The sequence below is a fragment of the Lissotriton helveticus genome, chromosome 6 (genome assembly GCF_964261635.1).
Source record: "Lissotriton helveticus chromosome 6, aLisHel1.1, whole genome shotgun sequence".
In the NCBI taxonomy this organism is placed as follows: Eukaryota; Metazoa; Chordata; class Amphibia; order Caudata; family Salamandridae; genus Lissotriton; species Lissotriton helveticus.
In genome coordinates, this window is record NC_136067.1 from 1,713,175,242 (window position 1) to 1,713,195,033 (window position 19,792).

The window sequence follows — 19,792 nt, forward strand, 5'->3', positions numbered from 1 at the left end:
GTTTTTTACTATGGGGGGGTTAGTCTCCCCACAGTGAAATAGAGAAATATCACTCACTCTTAATAAGGCACAAGTAGGAGTTTTTTGTATATGATGCAAGATTTAAGGAATTATACTCCACACGCTGCATTCTGATTTTGCACCAGCCATCTGGCACTGGGCACCTAAACAATAGAGACATTTATTTTAGGGCAATACACATATATATCGTTGTGGCCTTATAAGTAATTTGATATATTTTCGGGGCCATCAAATGTGCATATTATGTACTGACAAAGTATGAAATACATTTGGAGAGCTTTTAACCCTTACTAGATAATACACTTTCATATGAACACTAATCAAAAACTCTTTTTCAAAACTTTGCCCTAGGAGACCTTACTGTCATATCTTTCTGAAGTCATATTAGCTAATAAGGGACAGAGCCTGGGGGTGGCGGTGCCTCATTGAAGTATAGGCTAAGTGTGTAAAGCAGTTACAAGTATCTGTAGAACTGAATTTTATGTAAATAAAAATTCAGCCTGTCAGCCAGCGAGTGCCAATATATCGTTCTGACTTAGAATGTTTTCCAGCTAGCAATGCCAATATGATTCCACCCTGTAAACACTGTTAATGCAGAGTGGTCATTGATCCAGGATTCAACCAACAAGAATGTTTCTTCTTGAGGCCCCAAAGTACCTTCAAACCATCGTAACGGACATAGATGAAGTTTGTCTTATGAGCTTGGTATTAAGTTACAAGGTTTATTGATATACATTACTTACTCGTGCTTCATTCTGCTGTAGCTTTTCTTCCATGCTTAAAGCTGTAGGAGAATCTAACAGGGCAATCTAAAACACAAAAACAGAACATAAGGTCATTAGATTGGGTAACACTTTAAGAGTAACATATATGCATAAACAGAAACTGCACTGATAGCTTTTATTTTGTTCTAATATTTTCAAGTAAACTTGCTAATGGCAATACAAGTATTAAACATTTTAATTGCTTTATTAGTAGCATATGTGTCTAGCATTCAGAGATTTAAAAAAAAAAGGGAAACTAAAGGAAACAACAGGAACTAAACCCATCCATAACATTCACAGACTAATTAACTAGAAACCAAGCATTGCAGTGATGATGCATTTTATTTATTATATACACACACACACCTATACATACATACATACACACAAATGAATACACTTAGTTGTTTCATCTCTTTCGAACATCACATATAGACAGTCTCAGGAGGTCTACTTGCCCAGTCATTTCAGTTTATAAGTCTGTGATCAACATTCATAACATATACTGTTGTGCTGCAGGGCTCAAATAGGGTCCAGGCTTTGCTTCTGCCCTCAGCCCTTATCCCTTCAGCAGTTTTACCAGGCCTGCAACTGGTAAAACCGGACCCCATGTCTTTGGACCTGGAAATATCAGGTAGAGAATCTGCAAACCCTGCATTACTGGCAACTCAGGATTGAGAGTGGCAACATTCCACCCAGAGTTATCGCTAAGAGTAGATTTCCACCTAAACACTTTTGAACTGATTTAGGCCAGGTTTTCAGTATACTAATACACCTAAATTAAGACATGCCAAAAGATCTTTATGCGTACAGCCTTAGCACACACAATACAGAGCTTAACAATTCATATAAATTGATTATGATTGTGAAGACGTTTTCACAACAGATCTTTTGAACTATAGACATATCTTAAATATGTAGGCTTCAAAGTTGTATTAAGGAAAAATGACCACATAGATAGGAGTCTTGACTTTCATGGAATAATACTAATGATGAAGATAATGGAGTTACATTTTTACAGGATTCCGCATTATATAGTGCTGAAAATGATTCTACATTATACTATGCGTCTTTAAGGAGAACAGGTGTATTCTCCTACTCGAACTTAAGACCAAATATTTCCAAATAACCATATTAACTGACTGAAGGCTTAATTTTACTAAAGGAACATTTATTTGTGGCCAAGTTTGCTTCATTGATCCAGGAACCTTCACGGGAGAAGGAGAAACCCAGCTCCACTAATACAAGAATTTCTGCTCCTGTAGAAAAGTGTATTCCAGTAAATCATAAGACAGAAATGGGAGAACCATTTGTTTTTATATTTACTTGATTACATGCATTTATTTAGCACCAACTACATTTCAATAAGAAACTTTTTACACATCAATGATGGTGGTACATAGGTTAAAGATGCAGGGATGGCTAACAATTTATAGAAATAAAAGTTGTTATTAATACAGTTCACATGGTGTATGCAAAGGACTGGTGAAAACAAACATATCTAGGGTGGTTACTCTAATATAATGAACACACAGGAATGAAATACACATTTACTGCGGATTGGGGCTATAATCCCAGTCTATCGAGTAGACATGGGTGTTTTCTTTTATTTTTTAAATGCCATTTTGAGCTCCTAAAGAGATGGGGCTGCATGAACATCTCCCTGGTGGTACAGTTGCTCCAGCGGACAAGGCCTAGAATGTAGAAGGACCAGCATTTGGAGGTAGCACACAGTGGCTTGAGTGTGACTAGATGATTATGGTAGATAGATATTAGCTTAAAAGCAATTGTGCAATAAAAATACAGCATAATGAAGTAATCCAGTTGCGCAAGTCTGTTAGATGTGGACAGATAGATAATGTGGAAAGTGATGTATTCAATAGTGAATAAGGTAAAAAGCCACATAGCGGGAACTCGGTCTTTCAGATGAGACAACCACACTATCATGAATTAACTGTACTGGCTAGATGCATGATCAGTTTCGTAAACAAACTTAAGATCTGTTATAATATCTTTCTCAGCTAGTTTCTGATCTAGATAATGGCATCCCACATGTTGCCTAAACCTAAGAACCTAGTGTCTGCCAGGGTACATAGCAGCAGGGTTAAAGCAGTACAAGAAAGAAGGTGCTGTTATCAGACGTCCTCGCACCAATCTGAAATAACAAGGACAGAAGGATATCTTAGGAAAAATACCAGTAGGGGTGTAGATACCTTTCTCTAGGGAATAGTGTCTTGTCTAAAATGGCAAAAAAACTTGCCATTCAAACCAATAGAAAAAAAGGGACAGAAGCCACAGACTCAGACACAAAGTAAAAATAGATTTGTTTTAGAATCGAGTGCAAGCCATCTGAAATTCATTACTAAGTAAGGTGCAGCAATGCAAGATAATGTAGTCTTTATTCTCTGCTCCCATTAGTTAAACCCACGTCATCAAATTCCAAAGGCCCATATGTTTGACGTCACTTGTGCCACAAAAGACACCTCCTCCCCTACGTCGTTTTCCATCCACTTTTGTCAACATTGGTTAAAAATATAAATCTCAAAGTCTTCGTCAAAAACTACTGCCACAAATTAAGTTATGGAAAGTTAATAAAATGATTGAAGATCCGATAGCTGGAACATATTACAAGCTAAAGCATGTAGGGGAAAATAAATCAACAGATTGGGAAAGATAGCAGCCCCTTCATTCATATGTTTAAGAGGCACTTCCTCAATTAATTCCAAATCAATGTAATGAAAGCATAATTAGCTAATTAAACTCTAGAAAATGCATGATATGCCTAAGGAAAACGAGGGCTATATCTGTGTTAAGAACTCACCTGGTTCCCCTGAGCTAGGAGAGCTTTCAGACGTGCGATTTCAGCCCGGAGCTCGCGGATTAATTTGACGTTCGAGTCCTCATTAATGGTTGGCTTGTTGATGATGTTTTTGGCTCTATTTGCGTAGCGAAGTGTGCTCAACGTTTCTCCATAATTGATATCAGCAGGTGAAATAGCTGTGAAGGATTCAAATCATAGAGAAATTAGCCAGCAGCCTACACTTCACTTAGCAGGAAGAAAGTTAACAATTTGCAATCTAGATCTGAGTTTTTGCCACAGAGGACCACAAATATTGCGTCCTTTTACTGCCAACCGTCACTGACAACAAAGTTGCTTTTTGCCGCGTACTAACGCCTGAGGTGGATTACTTGTAACAAACAGTAGTACATACAGTCCCTAGACTGGGAAATGAAAGTTCTCGAAGTCACCCTAACTTGCAAAACCATGTATCAAATGGTGAGACGCCACGGAGGTCACGGTCACGTCTCGGGGCAGCTCGCACTCAGTTCAAACCATTAACTCATTCAGCATGTCCATTTGGAGTTGCATCTATTGAACCTACTATGCTGCAAAGTTGTGTGCGTCTAAGCTCTTAATTTAGCTTTTCTTTAGGAGGTACGCACATTTTTGTCACACACAGATTCCTATTTCTCCGAAAATCGCTGGGTTGACATTTTTGCCATTACTACCTGGTCAGTCATTGTGAGGGGCTTAACTCCTCAAGAAGAGCCGGCATCTGAAACCTCACCAGTCTCAGAATGGTTTCTCCTTGCACGCCTGTGTCCTGTACGTCACACCTAGTAGGTGTGTCTAATTGTCTAAAACCACTGGTGATTTATATGACTACATGCTACGAGGGAATGTCACTGCACCCTACCGCTCAAAAAAGAGGGGGGGGGGGGCTTTTGTGACGCTGACAAGAGCTCGTTGCCACGGATGGAGGGCCTTTTTGCATTTGGATGGACACACTTAATTAGGTATCTCTGCAGAATCGATCAAGCCTAGGAGGTAACTGTGGTGTTTATTGCCCAACTGACAGGTGGAGCCTGTTCAGTTTCATACAGTAGATGGCTAGCACTTGTGGAAATAGCGCATCACAAGGTGTGCAATACCCTGGGTGTTTCTACCCCCCCTCCCCGGCCAAATAGGAAAAACATTTCCAAAAGTGAAGTACTAGGCACAAAGGTATTGGTACGCCACCCTTTGGAACAGAGTACGGAAATCATAAGAAGGTAGTACGCGCTAGGTTGGCCATTTCAATTTTCAATTACAGTACCGACATATAAGAAACACATATGCACACGTTTAATGAAAAGTACCCACGATTTAAAGCATGCAGAGGTTTTTTGCGTCTCCAAATTACACTGAACAAAACATGGTAAAACATACTATAAGTAACAGACACCAAAACCAAAAGAAATATAGTTTTATACAAAGTGCATTGACAATCTTAAAAAAAATGCAAATGCAAAACAACAGTTGATGGACAGAATGCAGAACAATGTCATACATTAACCCCAGTACAGAGATCTGGGTCTAAATCCAAGACATTAATTCGTAGCTTAGTAGGCATTTGAATTTATCCTTGGGGGCAGTGTAGAAATATCCGAGGATCTGCTGGAGGTGGGTGTGTATATGTATGTATGTAGATACACAGGTTTGACAAAGACCGCTTGTGCGGTCGAAACACGTTACCTGGTTTTATGTGGCTGAATTAAAATCTCTGTGAAGTGAACCCGAGCGTGCTGGAGTCTGTTACAAATTGTGGGAACAGGCGTTGAAAGGAAAATGTATATGACCTATTATCCATAGGAAATCCGCAACATTCTATTTAGAATAACTTTGGCGCCGGTTGACGAATCGTCGCGAAATTTTCAAAACTTTTGGCCAGCTCCGGTCCGATCCTATTCTGAAAGTTTCATGGTGTTTCGTCAAGCGGGGGCCGAGAAAAAAAAGGGGGTCGTAAAACGCTTTTTCCCCATGCAATTTCCCATAGGACCTTTAGCCGCAGCTACAGCCCTAACTGCTGAACGAAGTTACACCAAATTTGGCGAAGAGGTAGTCCTTAGTTCAGACTCGTGCCTTTTCTTCAAATGGTGTAAATCCGTTCAGTAGTTCCTGCGAAAATGACATTTAAAAGTACATATATAGGGCGGGAGCCTCGTGGCTCCCACCCTGTCATTGCAAACTGCTTTCCTATTTAGAAGAGAGCAGGCAACCTGCTCTCTCTTCCAAATAGGAAAGCAGATTGCTTTTCCACAGGGGGAGCAGCATGTTAGCTGCTCCCCATGTGGAAAAACGATACCGGCTCCCGCAGGGACGCGGGGAGCCGGCTGGGACCGTGGGGGGGGTTGGGGAACCCCAAACGGCCCCAAGCGAAGGTGGCCAGCCCCGCGGGATGGGGTCCTCGGGGCTAGTAGTGGCCCGGGAGGGGAGCCACGCGGCCCCCCTCACCCAAAAAAAAAACTTAAAAGAAAAAAGAAAAGGCCCGGGGGATGGGGTCCCAGGGGCCAGAAATAGCCACAGGAGGGTGGTAAAGCAGCCCCCCTCCAAAATAATAATTGAAACAAGCATTTACAATGCAATGGTCTCGTCCTTGTTAAAGTTAAAGCTATTGGCATTGCTCATGACATTATTTTTGTTTTTAAAACATAAATAAATGGCATTGTCATTTACAATGCCAATAGCTTAATCTCTCGCAAATGCGAGACCTATTGCATTTGCACCCACACACGCAGAGCCACACACACACACACACACACACACACACACACACACACACACACACACACACACACACAGCCAGCCAGCCAGCCAGCCAGCCAGCCACACACACACACACACAGCCACACACACACAGAGTCACACAGAGCCACACACAACCCGGGACCAGAGGCACAAAAAGCGGATCACAAGCAGGGAACAGAGGCACAAGCAGGGAACAGAGGCACGAAAACCGGATCACAAGCAGAGAACAGAGGCACGAGCAGGGAACAGAGGCACAAGCAGGGAACAGAGGCACAAGCAGGGAACAGAGGCACAAGCAGGGAACAGAGGCACAAGCAGGGAACAGAGGCACAAGCAGGGAACAGAGGCACAAGCAGGGAACAGAGGCACAAGCAGGGAACAGAGGCACAAGCAGGGAACAGAGGCACAAGCAGGGAACAGAGGCACAAGCAGGGAACAGAGGCACAAGCAGGGAACAGAGGGACAAGCAGGGAACAGAGGGACAAGCAGGGAACAGAGGCACAAGCAGGGAACGAGGCACAAGCAGGGAACAGAGGTCCAAGCACCGGATTACAAGCAGGGTACAGAGGCACGAACCGGGAACAGAGGCACGAAAACCGGGAACAGAGGCACAGGGAACAGAGGCACGAGCAGGGAACAGAGGCACGAGCAGGGAACAGAGGCACAAGCAGGGAACAGAGGCACAAGCAGGGAACAGAGGCACAAGCAGGGAACAGAGGCACAAGCAGGGAACAGAGGCACAAGCAGGGAACAGAGGCACAAGCAGGGAACAGAGGCACAAGCAGGGAACAGAGGCACAAGCAGGGAACAGAGGCACAAGCAGGGAACAGAGGCACAAGCAGGGCACAAGCAGGGAACAGAGGCACAAGCAGGGAACAAAGGCACAAGCAGGGAACAAAGGCACAAGCAGGGAACAGAGGCACAAGCAGGGAACAGAGGCACAAGCAGGGAACAGAGGCACAAGCAGGGAACAGAGGCACAAGCAGGGAACAGAGGCACAAGCAGGGAACAGAGGCACAAGCAGGCAACAGAGGCACAAGCTGGGGACAAGCAGGGAACAGAGGCACAAGCAAGGAACAGAGGCACAAGCAAGGAACAGAGGCACAAGCAGGGAACAGAGGCAGGAGCAGGGAACAGAGGCACGAGCAGGGAACAGAGGCACGAGCAGGGAACAGAGGCACGAGCAGGGAACAGAGGCACGAGCAGGGAACAGAGGCACGAGCAGGGAACAGAGGCACGAGCAGGGAACAGAGGCACGAGCAGGGAACAGAGGCACGAGCAGGGAACAGAGGCACGAGCAGGGAACAGAGGCACGAGTAGGGGACAGAGGCACGAGCAGGGGACAGAGGCACAAGCAGGGAACAGAGGCACAAGCAGGGCACAAGCGGGGAACAGAGGCACAAGCAGGGAACAGAGGCACAAGCAGGGAACAGAGGCACAAGCAGGGAACAGAGGCACAAGCAGGGAACAGAGGCACAAGCAGGGAACAGAGGCACAAGCAGGGAACAGAGGCACAAGCAGGGAACAGAGGCACAAGCAGGGCACAAGCAGGGAACAGAGGCACACGCAGGTAACAGAGGCACAAGCAGGGAACAGAGGCACAAGCAGGGAACAGAGGCACAAGCAGGGAACAGAGGCACAAGCAGGGAACAGAGGCACAAGCAGGGAACAGAGGCACAAGCAGGGAACAGAGGCACAAGCAGGGAACGAGGCACAAGCAGGGAACAGAGGTCCAAGCACCGGATTACAAGCAGGGTACAGAGGCACGAACAGGGAACAGAGGCACGAAAACCGGGAACAGAGGCACAGGGAACAGAGGCACGAGCAGGGAACAGAGGCACGAGCAGGGAACAGAGGCACAAGCAGGGAACAGAGGCACAAGCAGGGAACAGAGGCACAAGCAGGGAACAGAGGCACAAGCAGGGAACAGAGGCACAAGCAGGGAACAGAGGCACAAGCAGGGAACAGAGGCACAAGCAGGGAACAGGGGCACAAACAGGGAACAGAGGCACAAGCAGGGAACAAAGGCACAAGCAGGGAACAAAGGCACAAGCAGGGAACAAAGGCACAAGCAGGGAACAAAGGCACAAGCAGGGGACAGAGGCACAAGCAGGGAACAGAGGCACAAGCAGGGAACAGAGGCACAAGCAGGGAACAGAGGCACAAGCAGGGAACAGAGGCACAAGCAGGGGACAGAGGCACAAGCTGGGGACAGAGGCACAAGCTGGGGACAAGCAGGGAACAGAGGCACAAGCAAGGAACAGAGGCACAAGCAAGGAACAGAGGCACAAGCAGGGAACAGAGGCAGGAGCAGGGAACAGAGGCAGGAGCAGGGAACAGAGGCAGGAGCAGGGAACAGAGGCACGAGCAGGGAACAGAGGCACGAGCAGGGAACAGAGGCACGAGCAGGGAACAGAGGCACGAGCAGGGAACAGAGGCACGAGCAGGGAACAGAGGCACGAGCAGGTAACAGAGGCACGAGCAGGGAACAGAGGCACGAGCAGGTAACAGAGGCACGAGCAGGTAACAGAGGCACGAGCAGGTAACAGAGGCACGAGCAGGGAACAGAGGCACGAGCAGGGAACAGAGGCACGAGCAGGGAACAGAGGCACGAGCAGGTAACAGAGGCACAAGCAGGGAACAGAGGCACAAGGAGGGAACAGAGGCACAAGCAGGGAACAGAGGCACAACCAGGGAACAGAGGTACAAGCACCGGATGACAAGCAGGGTACAGAGGCACGAACAGGGAACAGAGGCATGAAAACCAGGAACAGAGGCACAGGGAACAGAGGCACGAGCAGGGAACAGAGGCACAAAAACCGGGAACAGAGGCACGAAAACCGGGAACAGAGGCACACACACACAGAACATATACAATATCGCTGCTCCAAGAGCCGGTAAGGTTTACTTGTGTATTTATAGGGCGCAGAGAGAAATAGAGCATACATGTCTAAAATTGAGTGAATATAATGGGCGTAATTTAGACACTTTGAAGGCCCCTTCCACAGAACTCAACAATTCAGTCACATAATTAAAACATTTCCAATATTAGTTATTTACATCAAACTCATCGCATGGTCATAAGTTCTGGCTGGTTTTAGTCTGTCAGTTGTTACATATCTGATGCAATAACAAAAATTTCAGAGTCACCAAAATACTGTTCAGATGGCACACTTAGGAAATCATAGAAATGTAGTTTACATGTTTAAGCCACGCTCCTAATTACATAAACCACGCTCCATTTAAAGACCACCCCAGCCACTATTTTCACCCCGCTTAAAGTCCTGAGTGGAGTAATACTACTGAGAACGAATGCTTCTAGTGGTGCGCCAGGTAAGAACTACATGTTTAACGTAGGAGTAAACAAAATAAATTATGAATAGTAAGGGGAGATGATTTGTTTCGAAAACATACAGGACCAGTTATAAATCTAGTTCTGTCTAAAGAAAACAACAGCTATGTTCACCTACTTTTAAGTTTTTGTTCACAATAAATAAACCAAACTGAAGAAAGAACTAGTAAAGAAGTCAAAAGGCAAATGTATAAGGCCTTACGTCTTCGGGAAAAGCACGAACTCGTGTACCACATACTCCAGTCCTCTTGTTGTGCACAAGAAAAATGCAGATTGACAAAGACTTTCTCATACATGCAAACATTTGGAAAGCAGCAAAAGGGACATTAAAAAAATTAGGATACATTTACTCTATTGACTTGTATTGAAAAGGGGCAATTTAACGAGAGAGAAAGACCTGAATTAACCTGTTTTGACTTTAAAATTCGGCCATCTCCCATCTGAATCGGGTATCTCGGCAAGTACACGTCTTTTTTTAATTGCAATGAATTTTGTTAATCGAGCAATAAAGACTTTATTCAAGTTCTAGATGATTGATTGTAGCTAACTACACAGTGAATCGCCCACATATATAACTACCTGGATTGCGGGTGGTGATGTGCGTGTGTGTGGGTGAGTGTGTCAGATTACAATTAGGCTGCAACCCCAGTCCACGTCCCCAGTGGGCCTCACGAGAAGAACATAGGAAGCAAAATATGGCTTTTTGCCGACCATTGCCAAAGTCAGGTTGAGTTTAATAGACAATGTCAACTTAATAAAGCCAATTAAAATGGAACAAGTGTCCTAATTTTCGGGGTGAAAGAGGCATCACCACATGCTAAGAACAGCCACTTGCTAGCACCCGCGAGTTTTTTAAATTAATTAAATGTTATCTTTGATACCGCGTATCCTGTGCTCTTTTCATTTACCATTTTTTTCTTTCTTCTATTGCTTTCCTATTGGTTGTTTATTCTTGTGCTGTGGCTTTTGCTGATGCAAAACGCCCCTTTGCTCTTCGGGGCGGAGCGCTCCTAATAGGTGTTGAAATGAAAATGAACCGCAATACTTACATTGAACAATTCTGCAGCACATCTCATGATTGGTGTCGCCTACGGCTCTTAAATCCAGTTTTATAAGTATCGACCCCAACATCGTTTTTGACGTACTGTGATCAACAACCTAAGGGATACACTGAGATCATTTTAGCTAGGGTTCAACTCACTGAGCTATCTTATGGGCTATTATTACCTGCACTGAATAGGCACATCACACAGAGGCGCGCGCGCGCACACACAGGTGTCATGAAGCGCCATGAAGCATTCTCGAGTGCACTAGTTCTTTGTAAAAACGAAATAACAGAAAAACGCTCAGTGACTGGTCGTGAACAGGGCGCTTGTGCGAGTGTGATCGGAGATTTCACTGGTGCTAAAGGCAACTCGCGCACTGCACTCAGGGCTCTTTGTTAAGGGGTCGGGGGCACTCCTGGCTCGTGTAGGGGTTGGTGTTGGTGGGCCCCACGGGTGGACCAGCTCGAGCTTTGGGTACTTAAAGAGTAGAGCCGCGGGTCCTGGACAGTCTCCTATGTACTTGGTGGGCCCTGGAGGGCACTGGGTGAAGCTGTGACCTCTAGGTTGTGGTAGAGCTGTAGTCGGCCATGGGTGGAGCTGTGGGCGCTGGGTGGAGCTTTGCCTATCGTATGGAGCAGGAGCTACGAGCACTTCGTGGAGGAGGTGGGCGCCGGTTGGAGCTCTGGGCAATGGGTGGACCTGTGGGCTCTGAGCACTAGATGGAGCTGTGTACATTGAATGTATAGAGCTGTAGGTGCTGGGTCACTGAGCTGCAGATCCTGGATAGCTGGAGGGGAGTGCGGTATGCTGTGGGCAGTTAGAGAAGCTGTAGGCCTCAGGAGGTGCTGTGGCGAGCATTTGGTCGAGCAGTGTGCGCTGGAATGGATCGGAGCTGCAGGCCCTGGGTGGAGGCGCGCAAACTCGCGTTCCATGGCTGCCTTACACGGCGCGCGCTCTTCGTGAGGGTGACCACGTTCAACTGGCACGCGCGGTGAAGGCTCCGAATTTCAACAGTCCGCACCAATCGCCCCTTCCCAGGAGTCTTCCGTGGGTGCCGTGCCAGTCCTCAGCGTTTCGTGCTGCCAACAACCCTGAGAGGGACTGACGGCTCGAACCACAGCTCGCGCCAGTCACATGTGACAGGAAACCAGAATTTCTGCCCGAACCTCCACGGCCAACTAGTAATCAGCGTGTTGCAACAGACAGGAGGCCCTTTGGTGATGGTGATTAACAACAGGGAGGTTTCAAAACAAAAAAACACACGCTAGCAGGTTGAGATGTGAAATTCCAGGGTTTTTGCCAGAAGCGGAAAAAGACCCGCACATTTGCTTGCGTGACGCAATAGAACATTGTGGCAGTGGGTTTGGATGCCTTTCCAAGGGGGCAGCATGTTTGTTTTTTATCTAAAGGTCAATTATTTCTAGCGTGAGAGTGCCCCCTTGACGCTCGTGCCACTGAAACTGGGAGAATGCTTCAGAAGATGATTACAAGTTTGTTAAGGGCGCAACACAAAGATCATAGCAGAGCACAACTTAAAAAAATGTACTCTTTATAAAGTGCAGGCAGTGAAACTGGATTGGTGTCCCTGCCCGATTACCGGAATCTCTAAAGTAAGCCTGGGCCAAATTTATATTACCCCAGAGTAGTCTCCGTATTCCATGTTACTCGGGGCACAAGTCCTAAAACAAGCGAAGGATACCGTCGTGAGCGTGCGAGCATGCACCTCAGCTGTACCATAGCTGCCAAGGTTTCAGATTGCTATGTGCGACATTTTCATAATTTATGTGTAATTATGAGTGACATGTAAAGAATTATGAGTGACACTTTCTCCGGAGCATAATCAAGCAATGAAGACGAGGGAAACAAATATAAATTACACGAGCCCTGCCAAGTACCACGCATCAGTGGTTGGACTAACGCACATAGCTGCCAAGATTTTAGCATGCATATTAATGACATTTTTATGTGTATACTCTACTTATGAGTGGCATTTACATCTATCATGTGACACTTTAAACATTTTATCAAGAGAAGTTAGGAAGAAAACGTGTATGGGACAAAATAGCAAATCATCCATCTATTGTAATACATAGATTAGATCAGCAAATCCAACAAAGGACAGTTTAGGATTTCTAAAGTTGGTGTGCATGAGGTCCCAGAGTACTGTGGTTAATCTAATTTTTTTAATAAAATGTAAAATATATTTGGTTTCATTAATTGCAACGGCTAACCGCTCCACCATCATTAACAACCTTAAAAACCCCTTACTGCTCTCTTGACCCCCTCCCTCCTCCTTCAAGACCTCAAAATAAACAAACGAGGGACAGAGCAGGGGAGGGGGCGATAACAGGGCTTCAGAAAGGGCAATAACTACATCAGAGGGGGTAATAAGAATGCATCAGAGGGAGCATTAACAGGGAATAGAGCGGGCAAAAACGCATCGGAGGGGGCAATAATGAGACCTCAGAGGAGACATTAACAGAACAATAGAGAGGGCAACACTGGCATCAAAGTTGGCAGCAATGAGGTATCGGAAGGGGTATTAACGGACAGATGGAGCAGGCAATTACGGCATGAGGCAGGACAATAGTATCACGGGTAATGGGTTAATAACAGGGCAGTAAATAAAGAAATCATACTACTTTCGAGAGAACAATATTACTGCATCTGAGGGGGCCTTAAGAGGGCATCAGGGGGTTAACATGGCATCAGAAAGAACAATGATAGGGCCATACAGGTGTAACAAAGCATCAGTGGCAGGAATAATAGCAAATTAGATAAGACCATAAAAGGGCGTCTAAGACTGAGTACAAAGGTGGTGCTTCAGATGGGGTAATAATAGGGCATCCGAGAGGGCAGCAGAGCAAATTAGAGGGGTTATATTGTCATCACAGGGGCAATAAAAAGGCATCAAAGGGGACAACAATAAGGCACCTGCTAGGGTATCCGGACACAACAATAATATGGCACCAGCGAGTGCAAAAACCATATACCGGACACAATAATGAGGCATCATAGAGGGCAATAATGAAGCATCAAGGAAATAGAGCATCAGGACAAGAAATAACATGATCCATCTTATAGGCTTAAACACGTGTCCAGAAGCTGCACGGGGGATGACGCTTGCAGGCAGTGACGCACTCTGGTCTACAAGGGCTGGTTGCGGCACTGCAGACAGGCTGTGCTCAGGCGAGGACGCTATTTCAGTACTGTTTGCCACCCTGCCTGCGGCCTCCACACAGTGATCAGGGTGCTGCTGTACAGACTCCTCATGAGTTCAGTGGGGGACTGTGAGGCCTGTGATACTTTCCTCGAGGCCGCTTGGCGCTACAATTCCTGGGTAACTTTTCAGAATTGGCTGCATTTGGCGGGGAGCAATTAATAGCAGCTGCGGTAGCTCGGCGGCCCGGGCCGGTGCGAACTGCCTGCAGGAGTGCTGCGAGAGGTGCCACCATTGAATTTGTGGCACCGCCCGCAAACTTTCATACAGCCCGAAACCACCTCAAATCTCAGCATGAGCCGCACAGGGACCCGCGACCGCAGAGCTGCAGCACACTGCATGATGCCCTCTGCAGTCTTCTCCCCGACTGAGTGACTGAATCGTCCCCCGCCGGCCTGCACAACATTCGACCGCGATAATTATCACCAAGATGCCTTAGATGCACGGCGCCATGTCGTGTCAGTGTGGCTGTCGACGGTGGACGACAAAAATTAGTGTGTCTGAATTAAGCCGCGCGGCGCCGCGGGCTGCCGGCTGCTGGGCAGATCAGTTACAAATACATTACGGGCGCACACTGCAGTGTTGCCAGATTTTTAGACCCGTCCCAAGCCCAAAGCCGCTCACATATAAGCCCAAAACAAGCCCAATCAGACCAGTTCCAGCCCAAATTAGCATGTCTCAAATTGTCATCAGAAACAATTTTAAGGACAAATATACATTCTATATCACCAACAGGTTCATCTTGGCAGTCACTACTGGGACTAATCAGTATGTGAGAAGGAAATGAGCGAGTAAGACTTGCACAATTAGCATTCTCCCAAAGGTTAAAACCATAACAAATCTCATTGTTGTGGAATTCATTATTTTAGTTTCCGCAGAGTAGATCCTGGACACTGACTTGACTATTCCAAGTGCTTTGTAAACTGATAAAAGCTTGAAGTGGTTTATGTTTTTAAATAACATGAAGCATTTACAATGCAAATGGGCCAGTTTTCTCTTCTGTACCATATGCTCTTTGCCCCTCCACAGTTGTCTTAAACCTACATACAAAATACAATTGCATCAATTCTTGTTTACCATTGTCCAGGGAGGCTGGCCTACAGTGCATCTAGCAGTGCCAGAAGGACTGGTCTGAAAAATCAGTATACAGACATGTTTTCTGTTTTGAGGGCCCGTTTTATGGTCTGGTGGGCCAACTTTTGCTATGGATTTCCCTGATATTACCACAAACACTACCTACAGCAAGCACAAATACCACAAGAAGAGCAAAAACATAGCGTGAATGGAGACGGATAGGACACCAGACAGGCAAAATCAGCAACGTCTACAGGCCAGGCTGGCAGGTGGCAGCTGAGGATGGGAGAAGTCTGTGGGCAGTTTTAAGTTAATACCACCCGGGACCGTCCGTAACCCAGACCCACTTACCGGAAGTCGAGGAGAGGTACCGCCGGAGTCCGGAATCAGTCAGTCAGCTGAGCTCACTCACTCACTGTAGTGCGGCTGCGGCGTTGTGACTCTCACTCATGTCACGTGCCCCCGTCGGGCTGTGCTGTGGGGCTGGGCCTGGGCTTCTAAAGGTCTAGCTGGGGCTTCTAAGGTCTACCATGGGACTGTGCTCCCTCAGGAGAGTGGTCTGGTGGACTGTTCATGAAGGCTGAACCTGGTTCCCCAGAACCAAATTCGGCAGCTCTGGCGTAGTGCCACATCCCCCAATGAACACCATATTATCCCACTGAGACACCCACACTGCCTTCAGCTACAACCCACTTGTGCCCGGCTATATATACCTGGATGTGGCTCAATTCAAATTATGCACAAGAGTGATATGCTGCCTGGAAAAAAAAGTACTTTCCTGGAAAAAGCAAACCCTCATATGGATGCAAGATTAAGTAAAGCATGTGAAATGTAAGTAGAACAACATGACTACCTTAACACTTTTATACTCATTATCCAGAAATCAAGAGTGTATTTTACTGAAACTTTAAGCACCACTACAGATCCCTGGAGGGACCAGTATCACGGTCCATTGCTTATATCCTATTAACCGTGAGCAGTATGGTTTAAAAAGACTACATTCCTAAACACAGAGCCGTGGTACGCATTTTATAAACTAAAATAAGGAAAAAAGCGGATAAGGATCACATTAATCGGTTTCCACTCCACCCATCAACCAGGTATTGCAGTACCTCCAGGAATGGTGCACCCCATCACCCAGGGAAAACAATGCTGTTCAAAGAAAGAGGAGAAAACAAAAAGCAGTGCTTCGCTGGCAAACTCTGTAAAGTGGCACTACTGTGTTTGGGTGTTAATAAAACTAATCTGGACACTTTGTGAACGCTCTGTAATGCTTTAGTTATTTACTTTTCGTATTTTGAACCATGAGAGTGAAAATAAGATGATCAGAAGGACAGAGTTTGAAACATTTGGGTACAGATGGGTGGATGTCAGGCAGTGGAATACATGAATAGACTTTTTTCCTACCTACTTCATCTGTTCCATCTGTTGTCTGCCTGTGGTGCAAACTTGTGCAAGAAATGTGGCCTCAATCAAAGTAAGGTCATCAAGGAGCAAGAGGCCCGAGGCTGCACTTTGGAAAATGTCAGAAACACTTCCAACAAAAGTTTTTCTTTCTTTTTTGGATCCATTTCACAAGGGAACGAAGCACCGTTTCAGCGAGAGAGACAGAAATAGACGGGGCAGCTGACAACGGCAGATGAGGAAAAGTGGACATTTCAAAACGAAATTAATCCTACCTTAATGCACTGGCACCTAAAGAACCTCCGCAACAGAAGCAGGCTGCACGATTGGGCACCGACCAGTTCTTTGCTTGCTGCTCCCGAGACGCTACACGAAGGCCGCACACTCAAAGTCACGCTGTGCGCGTTTCCACGCGCCGTGAGCGTGCACATCTGACGTATAGGAATGAAACTCTGTCATCGAGAAGCCCGTGAAGCCAGCCGGAAGATTTGCGGAAATGAGCTAGCGGGGCTCCCGTGGTCATGGAGAGCCCCGTCTGAGCCGCTGACCCTACACACCTGAGGAGGAAAGACCGGCCTGGAGAGCAGCAGGGGAGTCCTGAGTCAGCCCGGTGAGTAGGGGGACTGTTTTTTGGTGCATCAGGCTAGCGAGAAAGGAGATGGGCACTTCGAGTGTGTGGATGCGCGTGTGTGTGTGTGCGCGTGAGCAGGTTGGGTGTGTGTGTGTGAGCGTGTGTGTGTGAGCGTGTGTGTGTGAGCGTGTGTGTGTGAGCGTGTGTGAGCGTGTGTGAGCGTGTGTGTGTGAGCGTGTGTGTGTGAGCGTGTGTGTGAGCGTGTGTGTGAGCGTGTGTGTGAGCATGTGTGTGAGCGTGTGTGTGTGTGTGAGCGTGTGTGAGCATGCGTGTGTGAGCGTGTGTGAGCATGTGTGTGTGAGCGTGTGTGTGTGAGCGTGTGTGAGCATGTGTGTGTGACCGTGTGTGAGCGTGTGTGGATGTGCGTGTGCGTGTGAGCAGGTTGGGTGTGTGTGCGCGTGTGCGTGTGTGCGTGTGCGTGTGCGTGTGTGTGTGTGAGAGGCATGGCTGACTCTGACTGAGATGTGCACGGCTCGGGAGGCAGAGAGGGGCTGGGCGTACGCGCCCACGATGGGAAATCGGCGCTCGTGTCCCGGTCTGTCTCCCTTCAGAGCTAACTCGGCAGCAATAGGTCTCGAGGACGTAAAAAGGGCCATGTCCTGGGGGATGGGGTCCCAGGGGGAAATGATGACCTCCGGAGGGGGGCCAAGCGGCCCCCTTCCCGATTTTTTTATTGTATTAAAAATTGGGGGCAGGCCCTGAGGCATGGGGTCCCCAGGGCCAATAAATTAAAAAAAGTAAGAGGGGCTACACAGCCCCCTTTTAAAAACACAAAAAAAAACAGGATCGGACTGGAGGCCACACCCCCACCTTTGCAGAGCGGGAACAAATTCCCCTTTAATACTGGGGGTCCCTGGGGTCCAACTAGCCTACCAGGAACCTCCAGAATGCGCCAGGGAGCTGCGTTGCAGTGAGGTGTTCAGAGGCCACGCCCCTTTTTACACCTCTCTGCAACGCAGCTCTGTGGCACTTACTGGAGGTACCTGGTGGGCTAGTTGGTCCCCAGGGACCCTCAATATTGACGAGAAATTAATTCCTCAACTTAAAACGGACCACAGGGCGCGTTTGCACAGTGGTGAAGGAAGGGGACGGGGCCTGAGGTAACATGTCTGCAAACACGACCTGTGGCGCGTTTTAAGTTAGGGAAAAAATTCCACTTCAAACCTCAGGGACCATGGGGGCCAAGTAGCCCACCAAGTGCTTTCAGGAAGTGCCACTGCGCTGCATTGGCTAACATTGACTCGTTTCACTTGGAAATTCTTCTGTGTGTGGAGTTTTGGAACTTTTAAATATTCACCTAAAATCATCCGAACTACGAATTCCGATTTACTCACCTGTTATCAGGAGAGAACCCAGTGCTGCATCTTTTAGTCCAGCACTGACCTTAAAAAGTAATTCTTACCATACTTACCAGTAACGTGTATTTCCTTCCATAGGAATCCATTGTCTGGTTTTCACCAGAAAAGTTTCTAAGGGCCAGATGTATGAAGCTCAAAAGGGTTCGCAAACGCCAAAATTCTGCGAACTCATTTGAGCAAAATGGTATGTATGTAGCAAATTTCAGTGCAAAATAAGGAATCGCAAATTTGCAATTCCTTATTTTGCGATTGCATTTAAGGAATCGCAAAATTTGCAATTCCTTAAATGCAATGTATGATGCAAAAAAAATTGCTAATTGTCCCCAAGGAATCGCAAATTAGCAACAACTTCAAGTTGGTGGTAATTTGCGAATTTCTTGAAAAATGCCCATTTTTGCATTTTTCAAAGTGTCATGTGATGCACATATATGCCCTTAGGGCATGTATGTGCACCACATGTACACCCATGCTTATTTCAGGGGTGCAACAGGGTGTCCTTTGAACACCCCTGCACCCTTGAAATTATTCTCAATTTGCGATTAGCAAATTGCGAATCGCAAATTGAGAATAATTTCACATTCATTCTTATGGGCCTCCTGGCCCATAGAAATGAATGGGAAATTATTCCTTAATTGCAATTAGCAATTTGCTAATCGCAATTAAGGAATTTTAAGAAATCGCTAAAAAATAGCGAATTTCTACATACATACCATTTTGCAATTCTCAAATAGCGATTCCTTAAAAATCGCTATTTGAGAATCGCAAAAGTGTATCTTGATACATCTGGCCCTTAGTGTATTTTCACAAACTACAAATATTCCTTAAAAAAAAAAAAAATGCATGACTTAAACGCATTCTTTCAACTGTTTACAGGAGATGGCCCAGTGCTGGATCCAGGATCCACCACTGAGTAAGAAAAAGTAACGATAACACTACTTACCTGCTAAGTGAATTTCCTTCCATAGTGTAACATTGACTGGTTTCACTTGGAAATTCTTCTAAGTGTGGAGTTTTGGAACTTTTAAATATTCACCTAAAATCATCCGAACAACGAATTCCGATTTACTCACCTGTTATCAGGAGAGAACCCAGTGCTGCATCTTTTAGCCCAGCACTGACCCTGAAAAGTAATTCTAACCATACTTACCAGTAACTTGTATTTCCTTCCCTAGGAATCCATTGTCTGGTTTTCACCAGAAAAGTTTCTAAGTGTCTATTTTCACAAACTACAAATATTACCAAAAAAATCGCCTGTATGACTTAAACACATTCTTTCAACTGTTTACAGGAGATGCACAGTGATGGATCCAGGATCCACCACTGATTAAGAAAAAGTAACCATAACACTACATA

At 46.2% G+C, this 19,792-nt stretch overlaps 1 protein-coding gene across 2 annotated transcripts in view; it reads right to left on the reverse strand.

The window, feature by feature from the left end:
* The window catches only part of KIF16B (kinesin family member 16B), a 1,655,522-nt gene that overhangs the window by 1,149,188 nt on the left and 486,542 nt on the right, over positions 1-19,792 (reverse strand). For both annotated transcript variants that reach the window (XM_078649578.1, XM_078649577.1), the window contains exons 10-11: positions 3,607-3,782; positions 765-830 (exon numbers count right to left, since the gene is read on the reverse strand). In XM_078649578.1, the coding sequence (XP_078505704.1) occupies positions 765-830; positions 3,607-3,782 (242 nt within the window). The remainder of the gene's footprint in view (positions 1-764; positions 831-3,606; positions 3,783-19,792) is intronic.